This window comes from Oryzias latipes, chromosome 23 (genome assembly GCF_053564925.1).
Source record: "Oryzias latipes strain Hd-rR chromosome 23, Olatipes_Hd-rR_3.1".
NCBI lineage: Eukaryota > Metazoa > Chordata > Actinopteri > Beloniformes > Adrianichthyidae > Oryzias > Oryzias latipes.
Window position 1 is genome coordinate 17,579,360 of NC_136259.1, and position 12,787 is coordinate 17,592,146.

General features: G+C 36.3%; 1 protein-coding gene across 3 annotated transcripts in view; it reads right to left on the minus strand.

Annotated features, from left to right (window-relative positions):
• Positions 1-12,787, minus strand: part of plxna4 (plexin A4) — a 259,710-nt gene that overhangs the window by 182,716 nt on the left and 64,207 nt on the right. For all 3 annotated transcript variants that reach the window (XM_078942272.1, XM_023952327.2, XM_023952326.2), the window contains one exon: positions 4,978-5,160. In XM_078942272.1, the coding sequence (XP_078798398.1) occupies positions 4,978-5,160 (183 nt within the window). The remainder of the gene's footprint in view (positions 1-4,977; positions 5,161-12,787) is intronic.

Genomic DNA, 12,787 nt, shown 5'->3' on the forward strand with positions numbered 1-12,787 from the left:
GGTGCTGTTCCCTGGCACTGGTTGTTGGCCCACCTTGCAGAAGTGCACTACTACACTAACACCTGGACTCAGGAACAGAATAGAGGCCCTGTAAATACAAATCGTGACTGATCTACCGGCCAATAGGAGGAGTGAACACCACCCCCTACTGTACTTGTATTAGCTTTATTAGTGGAGCCAGGGAGAAATCAGCACAGTGAGCAAACTGGTGAACTATAAGTAGGCCCAAAATGTGTCAACAAAGCCCATCTCCTTAAACGCTAAGACAAATCTATTCTACCCAACATGCTGTTCCCAAAAAAAATCATTATTTTTACTCATTATTCCATATCTTCCTTCTTCTTCTATTTTCTCCACATTTGCATTCTTCCTCCTTATCAATCCATATGGTAACAATTAATAACTAAAAGTACTATGTTGATTAAACATAAAAGTATAAAAGTATCTGCTTATTTTTTCATAAGATGGGTTTGCCCTGGCAAAACTGGCAGTATCTGTAACTCAGAAACTCTTTTCTAGACTCACAAGCTTTGCATGTTTCACCTTGCTCTTTTTGTCCTGATGTTAAGTTCAAGGTTAACTGCTCATTGTATTGAGCACCAGTGCTACCCCATTGGGATGGGCAGAGGGGAGATGCATTAGCACCTCTGCAGGTGGTTTTCAATCTAATCTTTTCACTCCTGTTTCTTTAGACTTCTTTCCTTCCACACTTCACTATTCCCTTAGTCTATTTCTCTGGCCAAAACCACATTTGCATAACTAAAAGGCTGATGCATGCATTTGTGCTTATTTCACAAGACGCCCAATCATTTTTAAATCGTAAAGTATACTAAATTTGTGTCCATACAAACATTAATCATTTTTTTTTTATAACCAAAACCCACATGGGGGGTCAAATCTTTCCCCTTGACTTGCTTCAGTTTATTGACCTGCACTAAATGGGTTTAAACCTCACCCAGCTAGTCTTTTATCTCCATCATATCTCCATCCCCTCACATCTTCATCACAGATCAGCGAACACACAAACTGACCGACAGACAGGCTGAGAGAAGCCATATGGCCTTTTCACTTCCAGTGGCAGGAGGTAGCCATCAAAGACTTCTCACAACAATTCCACTCAGCCATGGACAGACAGAGGGAGAGATGAAGGAAAAGGGAAATTTAGAGAAAGCGGGGGAAAGTGTGTAAACGAGTGTTAACAAAGAGAAAATAGAAATAATCTTGAAACATTCACTGAAAAAAGGGGTTTATAAATCAGTATAAACCTCGGAATAAAAAGAGTTAATCATCATTCATCCCAATACACAGTCATTGGCAGTAGATCAAAAACAATATATAGATTCAATTATATAAGTGATATATATATATATATATAGATATAGATATAGATATAGATATAGATATAGATATAGATATAATGTGAGAAATTTACAAGCAAAATTAATAGGAAAAAAATAAAGCAAAAAGGGATTTTCAAAAAATGGCAGCTCTTCAAAATTTACTAATGAAAAGGGTGTTGGTGATTTTATTCCCTTGATGTGTTGTACAATTGGCAACATGGAGAAAAACCGGCACTAGTTCTCCCTCCTGCACTAGGGGTGGACCCCTTCAAGTAGCTGCTGTTCTTAATGGTTTCTATTGATCTAACAGCACTACCTACTGTATACATGGCAATAGTATTACGAAGAAAGGTGACTCAGATCAAGTTAAAACAGATTTAACTCCAGAGGTTATCTCTAAATCTGTTTTAGTCAGCCTTCTGGATCATCCCTTTTTGTTTGAGAGGATAATGGTAAAAATCAGCTAACCATCAGTGCAAGAAAATACATGTTGGCTGGGTTAAAACTCTTTCAACAATTGTATAAAGTGTACAATTACAAATTGGTGAAAATTGCTCCATCTCTTTGACCCAATCTTTTCTGAACAACCCAAGACCTAGTCGTCACGGGAGACTGATTTATCCTCTTTACTGAGATTGCATTAAAGTAAGACATTCAGAGAAAATGGCTAAATGACATCTACCACAGTTCTTCACCACAAACTGAACTTTAATCTTCCAAGAAGAAAATACATTTCCTGATCTGTTATCAGTAGAATAATTTATTATGTCAATGCTTTATAGTCTAAATGATGATAGACTTTTGTTTCTGTCAATAAAAAAGTGCAACATATAAATAAAAACAATGACAAAGGTGTTGCAGCAACATACTTGGCTTTAGAACCATTTTTGCAAAGAAACATTTAACATATCAAACCATCCCAGATAACATAAATATTATGTTTGTATTTGAAAAAGGGATCAACATGCTTCAATAAACACAAGCGGGTTGCTTCTGCATAATGTATAACTTCTGGTTTAACCACGTCCGTCTAGCACCTCAGCAAATCTCATGATGTACCCAACAAAGGTTACTCTAACTGCCACCCCCCCAAACGCTCACCCAGCCTGCACCATTTTTTACTAGCAGAATGACTTTTATGCACTGAGCACCCTGTCCAGCGGAACTTCATGATGTCATAAACGTGAGCATGTAAACATCAACATTTGACTCCCACAAACAGGACTTCATTAAAGTTCACCCACGCCTTTTTACTGTAAGAATAATATTTATTCAGGGAGACGTTTCCATCAGGGGTTCATAAATAACGATACAGAAAAAGATAGGAGGACAAATTGTGTACGGGGAAAAAAAGGAGAGGAGATGGAACGTGCAATGTGAGGATTGTGCATAAATCACCATCCATTAGCAAAGGGGTTATAAAGTCACTGATGAAGGAGGTGGACTTCAGCTCAGACTTTTTATTGTCTTGTTGTTGTCTTTTATTGCCTGTGATGTCATCTAATGGTAAACAGTTAATTATATTTGAGGGGAGGTGTGTACATGGGAGGAGAGGATGAGATTGTAATAGCATTGTGTGAGTAGTTGTGTTCGCCTATGGTGACACACAATATTGATCGCCTTGGAATCACATTTTGCTATTTTCCGTTAAAACAAAAGGTTCTTTCTGCTTTTCATAATCAATCTGCAATCATATAAACACACACATGTAGTATATGGTAATCTTAAAAAGGATAATTTGACAAAAGTTAAATCATAGACAATTTTAGCTTTTTAATATGCCTAAATATTTTTGCACAGTAAAAAAAACACGATTGAATGATGATCCAACACAACCTCATGGATGTTCATCACTAGAAAAGCTGAACCTTTGTTGTAGTGTGAAAAACACAGCTGGGTAATTGTAATAAAACATAATATAAACTGCATCACTGAAGATTTTTGTTCAAGTCGCTTCTTTTTGTCATATTTCTCCCTTTACCCTCCATTACAACCCTGTGAACTTGTCTCCTTTCTCTGCAACCTTTACTTCTGTAACACAGTTAAAATCTGTGCAGTTTGGCCCAAACCAGCTTTACTGTAATTCTCGCAGTAAGCCTTCACCTCTTCTACTCTGTGCATGGAATTTTTCCTGTATTCCCAGACCCACATTCAGCCCAAGCTGCACCATGAATTAGAGTCGGTTATGGACTTACATTATCTGGTGCACATGTGTTATAGTGGGGGTTGCAGAGTTCTTTCACACCTAGCTGCAGAGCTACATCCCATTAGCTTCAAGTAATGCTACTTCATGCAGGTAGAAAAGAACAAAAAAAAGCAGTACAAAAAACTCGGATGTAAAAACTATGGCAATCAAAAATCCGCTAATCCGGTTGTCCTGAATGTGATTAGCAAAACTGGATTGAAAAAAAGTTTAACTTTCTACAAAGCTCTACTTAGCTTGCACACAAGGTTTAAGGGCAAAATGGTTAGGGTAAGCAATCAGTGCCGATTTTTTGTCAGAGTATAAGTCGCAGTTTTTTTCGCATAGTTTTGGCCGGGGGTGTGACTTATACTCAGGTGTTTAAATGTGTTTAATAGAAAAAAAATGTAATCGACTCATGTTTTGTTATTTTCTGAATAACATCTGCTAGAGGGAACTGTGTGTGTCAGTATTTGCTACTCACATTAATGCAGAAGAAGGCATGCCGGTCTTGGAGGAGTTGTTTCAATCAACTCAAATGATGAAGAATTCACTGGTTTTAGTGATTCAAAGTGGTACAGTTTAGTTGACTTGTTAGCATGTCCTTTATACTATGATAATACTTTGAAGGGACCTATAGTCCCCAGAACACATTAGTAGTGTCACAGATATCAATGTGATCATTTATTTCTGTTTAAAAGCATTTCACCTTATTTTTAGGTTTTCATAAAATGCACATGTCCATTACAAAAACAGTACACAGATTAAAAATAAAAGCAAAATAGCAATTGATGAAGCATAGGAACCAGAAGGAAGTGAAGTACTTTAATTTAGAATATTACAGTGAAATCATGAAAAACTGCTTTTTCAATGATAGATTTCCTCTAAATCTGATCCTTTAATGTGCCCCAAGAAAGGATAGGAAACTTTGTGGAACTGATTCGGCAGCCTGCTGACCTGTGCTGTCTGCAAAGTTCTGCAACATGCTGATGTGTGCTGCAATCTGCCCCGACGGCATTGGATTTTATACACACCCCAAGTGAAGGCAAAGTAAAGCAGATACTCCTGATACTTGATGTGTACCAGTGCATGTGTGATTTACAGTGCGGTGGAAGTGGAGGATGTTTAAAGATATCAGATAGGCTTGACTGTAGGAATAAAACCCCCAAAGGGGGTCTCCTGATCCCCTTTCCTCAACCACACACATGATTTTCTCTACAAAACAGGACAGACTTTCACCATTTATTCCTCCTCCTTGATGCACACACACACCTCCCTGCTGCAAATGCAGCCAACTCAGCTGATTTGCTTGAAAGTCAATCTGCCTTACTACTACTATCATCCTCTGATCCAGCATTCCCAATTCCCAGGCCTTATCCCACAGTCTTGCAGGGAAACCAAACGGCAGTTTCCATTGAATCAATCTAGCATGTTTTATCAGAAATATCTCCTTACCTTCTTGATTTTTCCACTCTTTGTACCCACGAAGACCAGTGAGTGGTTCTTGTAGACGTAGGCGATGACAGACGTCATTTTGTCAGTAGCATCAGAAAAGACAGGCTTGCCTCGAACCATCTCAGACACGCCCAGTGGTGCATTCATGTCAAGGCCACAAAAGTCATCATCAATGGTCAAAAGCTGTAATAATAAAAACAACAACAAATTCAGTAACCTTGAAATACATCAATTAGATAAAGCAACATCAGATAAAAAAAATACATATTTTTCATTAAAAGATTCAGACTAGCTAAGGTTAACCTCCCATTAATCAAGTTCTTCTTTGAATATTCCTCATAAATACGTAAGAAAGAAAGAGTAGTTGAAGGAAGGAGAAAAAAACTGCAGTGAGGCACTAGTTCTTTATTGGTGCCAGAGGCTGCTCTGTCAGGCACAATTCCCCACCGTCCACCCAATGTAACAGAAACTGCTGAAATGCTAGTGCAGCAAGTATTCAATGTGAAGTGATTTTAAGTGAACTCACTAAAATAAAAAATAAAAAGAAGTGCTGCAGTACCAGGACTGAGAGGCAAAGCAATAAATATTCAAATGCAGATAAAACCTAAATCACACAATAGATCTAAATGAGTGTTTTGTTATCTTTTTGCAGTTGCATAAAAAACTTTTGTTTACTTAGACATGGTTCTCTACAGTTATAATTAGCACTCATGTACCAAATTATGCAGAAAGCTGCTTTTCGTCTTCTAGATTTTCTCTTTATTCTTATCCACATTTTGTGGTAAATTCAGCCGTACTGCGGATTCTGACTGCATTCTTAATTCTATCATTTGTATGTGGCTATTAAATGTAAAATTTCTACTTTTTGTAGTTTGTCTGTAAACTCAAAGCTTTATAGCAACTCTTAGACAACCACACCCACTGGAAAAAAGTGTTCGTCTGAATCATATGGATCACAACACCCTATAAAAAAAGTTCAGACAGCACTAATAAAAAAAAAGGCTCAGAATAGAACAGTGATGTTGCAAAGCTGTTTTTCACATTTTTATATTAGTCATTCAAATTAGTTGATTTTAACCCTTTTATTGTATTTTTTATGTTTTTATTTAAATTACTTTTAGTTTCTTTCTGGATTGCATAAGTAATAATTTGTCATGTTGCAAAACTTATTTACACAGGTATCTTGTGAATTCATTACATTAATCATATTGTACACTGAAAGGAAAATTATATCAATGCAAAAACAGATCTAACTGTTGAAAGGATAATGAAATCATTTTTTGAATAATTGTTCTGCTAAAGTTAACTTTAGTTTTAAATGTCCTCCTCATTTCGTACTAAATCAGCTTCACATTGGCTGGAGTTCCATTTTTTATATAGGAGTATCATGTTAGATCTCCAATCTTTTTTTCTTTTCCACTTTTTTCCTTTTCTTTAAAAGACTGTGAAGCTTTGCTCATCGCAACCAAAACTTCATTGAATGTTGCAGCATAGATGGTGTGAAGGTAATTTAAATTTAAGAGACTTTATGACACATACCACCATTTTTAATCTTCAAAACAGTTGGAATGAAGTCAGCAAAACACACGGAGAAGAAAAAGAGACATGCCAGTCAAAACGCAGCTCAGTTGACTTCAGTACGAATTAATCCTTCTAAATAGACACATTAAACAACCTGCTGCTGCAGGTTCTTTAGTTGCTGAAGGTATGAATTTAGCTCCAGTGATTTTTCCTCGTATAGGAAACTCTAGGGCAGGCATGTCCAAAGCCTGGCCTCTGAATCAAATGTTTAAATTTCCACTGGCCCCCATGCTTCTGTCATTAAATCAGTAATATGCGCCCCACCCCTGCACTTTCTTAAATCTGAGTTTATGATTTCTTGATTGTGGTCGGCTAAATTAGGTCAGAAGCCATATGAAACATGTGGCATCACTGTTGTGTGACCCTTTCTAGCTAATTTCTAAAATATTGACTGTAAATTTTAAAAATGACGTTGACAGCAAGGGCTGCCATTTTCAGGAGAATGGGGAAATTGAAGTATTTTTTAGTGTAATGGAAAACATTTGTATCTGCCTAGTAAGCCAATAGGCTTGCTCGAACTTCAAGGAGTTACACAGCAAGGTGCACTACAAGACGAGACATGCTAACTACGCCAATCTAAGCGGGAAAGAGTGAAATTCACAGCAACTCTGGTAAAAATGTTTTTAGCTGTCTCACTGGTACTTACATGAAGAAATTAAAGCATGCCATTGCAATGATATGTCCACTATACAGCTCTTTTACATTTCATGTTACGAGGGTTCAAAGAATGCAGGCCCAATGGTTGGCCCTCACAAATATTCACCAAATCTGGGTTTCTTTGCAAAAGTTTGGATGCCCCTGCTTAAGGGATTTCATATTAACTGTGACAGTGCAAAATATAAGCACCACACATTACTATAATAACCATTATCATTAAGACCTAAATCAAGACACAGAGGATTTACCATCCTTAAACAATCTTGGTTAACACAGACGCTTCAGGTAACACTAATAAGTGACCAATAGCAGAATCTGAAGTTTGCTGTACATTTAAAGACTTCAGACTGGTATGAAAAGAAGACATAAAGCCGCATTGCCAAAAAGATTAATAACCGAGCCCAACAAAAATATTAAAGCCTATCCTTCTATCAAGACCTTTTCCTTTCTTTTCCCTCATGACCTTTTCAGAACGAGCAGCTGTCAGGAACATGCACTCTTTCCACCAAGTCGCACAGCAGTTTGCTGCAAGACAAATCACTTGCCAATGAGAACCAAGGTCGATCCTTCTACTCCAGGTTTCTACAGCAACCAGCACTCTTTCTATTCAATCTTATCCCCTCGTTTATGTGACAGAAGGAAAACACCCTCTTCATGTCACCATCAGTTACAGAGGACACACATCATGCCTAGGTTCAAAGGTTAACAGGTCCATCAGAAGGAAAATGGAGTGCTTTCTTTGTAATATTTGGAGCTGTGATGATTTAGAGCTTTTCCTCAGAAGATAAAGATGCTGATATGTTTATTAAGAATTGTTTAATCCATGAAATGCCTTTTTTATAAAAACTTTTTATCTTGTCGCTGTGTCAGGGAAAAAAGTTACTCTGTTTACAGGTTTTGTAATCTCTTGTGATTGACAGGCTGTAGTATTTCTGAAAATTGCCAATCACCAGCGTCTCTCTTGTGTTCTGCAATCTAATGAAATATACTTCTGCTGCTGTGCCTTTCAGGAAGCAGACACATTTTCATTATGCTACCACCAAAACATGACATTTGTAGTTGAGATGCCAAAGACGTTCCTAGTCAGAATATAAAGTAATATCCACCCAGCCCCTGACAGTGTCTGCCAGTAAGGTACTGTTGTCACTGCCTCTATTATTTTTTCCTGTCATTCTTCTGTCTTTCAGCCCACCTGTTTAATGCATTTACAAAGTTGGAGAATGAACATTTGCTGTGTTTTGATCTCAGCTGTTTCTGTCTGAATTTCCGGTTTTCGCTGTTTTTCTTAGTGTTTTTACAGTGCATGTAAGCAAAAAGGTTTTTGATCCTTTATTCTTCTCACGGTATATCTTAGCTTTATTATAGTACATGAATGTAAAATGTCTTACCCAATACAGTGTAACACTCATTTACACATCTGAAAAAGTGTTGCATGTTAGATTAATATAGCTTTAACTTAAATGATTACACAATGTGTGTGTATTTGTGTCTAACAGGTAAAGGTCTCCCTGTGCAGAACAGAGGTATTTCCCCCAAAAAATAAAGGTAACAAGAGAGCAGAGAATGTATATTTGGGCAGAGGCCAGGCACTGAAGCAGAATCAGGTCACTCTCAGCTGTATCCATCTCTCTGCTTGTGTCTGCCTGCCAGCAGCAGCACAAAGAAAGCTCTCTTCTGGACGATGCAGTGGGATCAGCAGATACAGACTGAGGGGAAAAGAGAAGGGAGTCTGCGCACCAAAGCTAGAGTTGTTCAATGAGATTAGTGGCAAAATGAAAAGATCTGCTCTTTAATATTTCCTGATGTAGAGTCTAATCTGCGTCTGGACTGATGTGATGGTTCATAGGCGGCAAATTCTCCAAATAAATGAAATTTCAAAGAAATGTGACATTTTCATTCAACTCAACCACTGGAGACCTCAAAGTCTATTCCTTTTTTATTGACTACACTTTGACATTTGTGCTTCTTTTTTCATCAGTTCCCTAAAATGTGCACCAAAAAGTGCTTCTTGTCCTAATGACAATTTACCACTCATCATATGGTGATTACAGTTATTAGCCAGCTTTAATGTCACTGATAATTATGTGGGAAACCTCTTATGTAGATGGAATTGAGTCAAATGCAAACCTAGTCACTGATCTTTGTGCAGGTAGCCACTTGGAAATCCAATATTTTCCTTGGCTCTGGTGTGCTAAATGACTAACCTGCTTCAATGACTGGAGGCACTGGAGGATTTTGGCATGATTAAGTGGGTTAGTTGTGTTTGTTGAAATAAACCAACACAGAATTTTGCCTTGTGAAAAAAACTGTCTTCAAGCAAAATGTATTCAGTAAAATAAACATAAAAACATGTGGTATTTGTAACAAAAAAACAACACATCAAAGAAAAAGCATTTTATGCTGACAATTTACATTAGACGTTATCCCACAGTTAAACTACTCATGCCTAACACATATATGAGCCAAACGCTCACTGTAAATGGGGTTAAAATTGCATAAATTCTTTAGTATAAATAATTTTGCACAGGATTTAAAGAACAAAAATTACTAAAACAATGCCAACTCTATAAATAGTCTTTTGTCAATAAACTCATCCTTCAATCCATTTATGGCTACACCAAGTCTCTGGTTCTAATATGGATTGAATAAAGGAAAACAATTTAAATGGGTATCTTCCAGGTTCAAATTGGCTAAAAGAGCAGCCTCACTGTTGAAACACAGCTGTGCTAAAAATGGATTTAAAAATAAATTGCCTTTTTTTGGGAAAGAGACTTCTAGGCATTAGACATTGGTATTAAAACTAAAGTATTTTTTCCTTGTTTGTGTATCAAGCAACAATAGGATTTATTACCTGTAAGTCAGTTAGAGCATGTGTTAATCTAATAGTTATTTTAAGATGTGCCACCAAATGATTTTTTTTATTGGTAGACCTTCTGTTATTCCCTAAATCTAACAGGGCAGTCCAACCTCAGTCCCTAAAACCCACTAACCTGATCATTTGACACTGAAAGGATCAAAATGTCAAAACATTTTCATTTTACACCATCACAACCTTCAATTTATAATGCATTGGCTCCAAAATATAATAAAGAAACAATGATAAGCTTAATTGGGAGAAATTTAACATAACCTCTATATTAACAAAAACTATGTTTTTGCCTGAAGCAAGAATTTTATGACACGAAAAAAGTATTTATAATACAACGTTTCAGACGGCTTTACTATGGTTTTATTTTGAAAAGGTAGTGCTGTCATACAATGGATTCTTTTGTGCGATCAATTAATCATGACCTGTAATTATTTAATCTAATTAAACTATTTTTAGTCTAACCTGAAAACGACTGTGAAAAGCCCAATTTCGAGGTATTTTAATTTGTGACATTTTGGCACAGTAAAAAAAAAAAGGAAAAAAATAAAATCAAAATACAATTTAAAAAGTGGCTTAATGAGGTTTTGCTATTAAAACAGAATTTCAACCGTTACTTTTACATCACCAAGGGGTATTTTTTCACCATCAAACAATCAAGCAGAAAAAAAGCATCAGTTGCAATGTGCTTTATTTAACACATCAAAAAAGTAGAAGCACTACTCTGAACAATCCAAAAAATATTGACCACTAAACATCAGCAACAGGAGTGTACTGTGTACTGAGACACCATGGACAATATAGGACGGGTTTTTTAAAAAGAACGTTCATGCAAATAAACAGTCAGACCCTTGTTTTAATTGAGAACACGACAATTGTTATAGATTAAAAATGAGATTAACAAAAAATTTTTTAATGTCTGTAATTAATTAATCCCAATTAAGGCATAATTTGACATCCCTAGTAATACTTTTTAAATTTCGACATCTTTCAATCTTTCACTGATGACCCAAATGTATATATATGTTGTCTAAAGGTTCATGATCTTGTTCACATACTGTCGAACAAATGACTAGGGCAACCAGAAATGCAACCACCAACCCTTAGGCAGGAAGACAAGTGCCCTACCTCGGGGCCACAACCACCAACGTTCATAGTACTTTTTTAAAGTAATGGCAACACGAAATGTTAACAAAAACATCACACAAGTTTGTGAAAATGATCTTTTTTCTTAAAGCCATATGTAGGGCTGCACGATATGAGGAAAACTCGCGATATGCGATATTTAAGATTAATATTGCGATAACGGTACAATTTGCGGTATATAAACAAATAAAATAAACAAAAACATCATTCCCATTTAATTGCAACAGTTTAAAAATTATACTCCAAATGACCCTCGTTGACATAGGAGACAAACATCTAACATAATAGGCCTCCATCCGATTGGTCAACAAGGTGAAGGCGTCCATCCGATTGGTCAAATGCATAAAGGGATTTATTTGATTCGTTAAATGCTTCAAGCTGCCATAAGGTTGTATTACACATTTAAGGTTTACGATTTATTGCGATTTTCATTGTCTTTTGCAATATGCATATTGCAGTGCTGGGTATTGCGATAACGATAAATTTGCGGTATATTGTGCAGGCCTAGCCATATGGCATATTTATGACTTCAAGACATTGTGAAAGAATGTCTGATTTGGGGGATTCTGTGCATTCTGCTTCTTTACTTTACAGGTTACAGCAAGTATTTTGTACCCTTTTTTTTGTTTTGTTTTTTACATGACAGCACTCTGAGTCATACTGAGCTGTCGACTGAATGCTTATATGGGGAACAAGGGCTGTCACAACGTAGAATTTACAGTCTGTGTTTTGTGCCTTCAAGGCTGTACTGAAAAACAGCCACAATGATTAGGACCACGGAACAAAAATATTACTTTAGAAAAGAAGAAATATGGGATGTCAATGTGTTTGATACCAATTTGCCTGAAAACATAACATGGCTAAATCATAGTTATAATATGCAAAAATGCTCAAATATTTATCTATTTATTGTTTTAAGTTAGAATTCACCTGAACTGGATTTAGATATTTTTCTTTTACAAACACCAGCCAAATGTTAGCCAAGAACCTGCATCAAATAATAAATATTTGCTTGGGAGAACTAATCAAATCAGGGGCTAGTAAGCCTAATAATAATGGAGACACACAAACATCACTGCTGCAGAGCGAAAAAATAAAAAATGAAAGTACACAGGTGAAATTTGACATTTGAAAGTGGAAAATGGGGGAAAATCACAAATCAAACCAAAATGCTTAAAGTTTAATGGATTTACAAGCAGAAATATGCTAAAGATAGAATTTTAACTTTTTGTTAAAAAAAGGACAACAATATATTTTTCTTTTTTTAAACAGGAAAAGCATACAAGTTGAACATATCAGCTTGAATAATGATAAGTCTAAACTACAAAAAGCTGCTTCTTAGAGTACAAGCATGTGTGTTTTTTGAAGGTTTTAATGAAAAATGTCTATGTTTTAACATGGTGGCAGCTAGTTTAGATTGAGAAGATTAAAACATTTGTAACCTAAAGTTAAATTGCAGCTTTTACCTTTTAGGATGTGGCGTCCACATGCGTGGACATCCCAGTTTGGGTTATATTTCCTCAGTAGTTAATTCTGCTTTACTGGGTCCCTGTGACTATG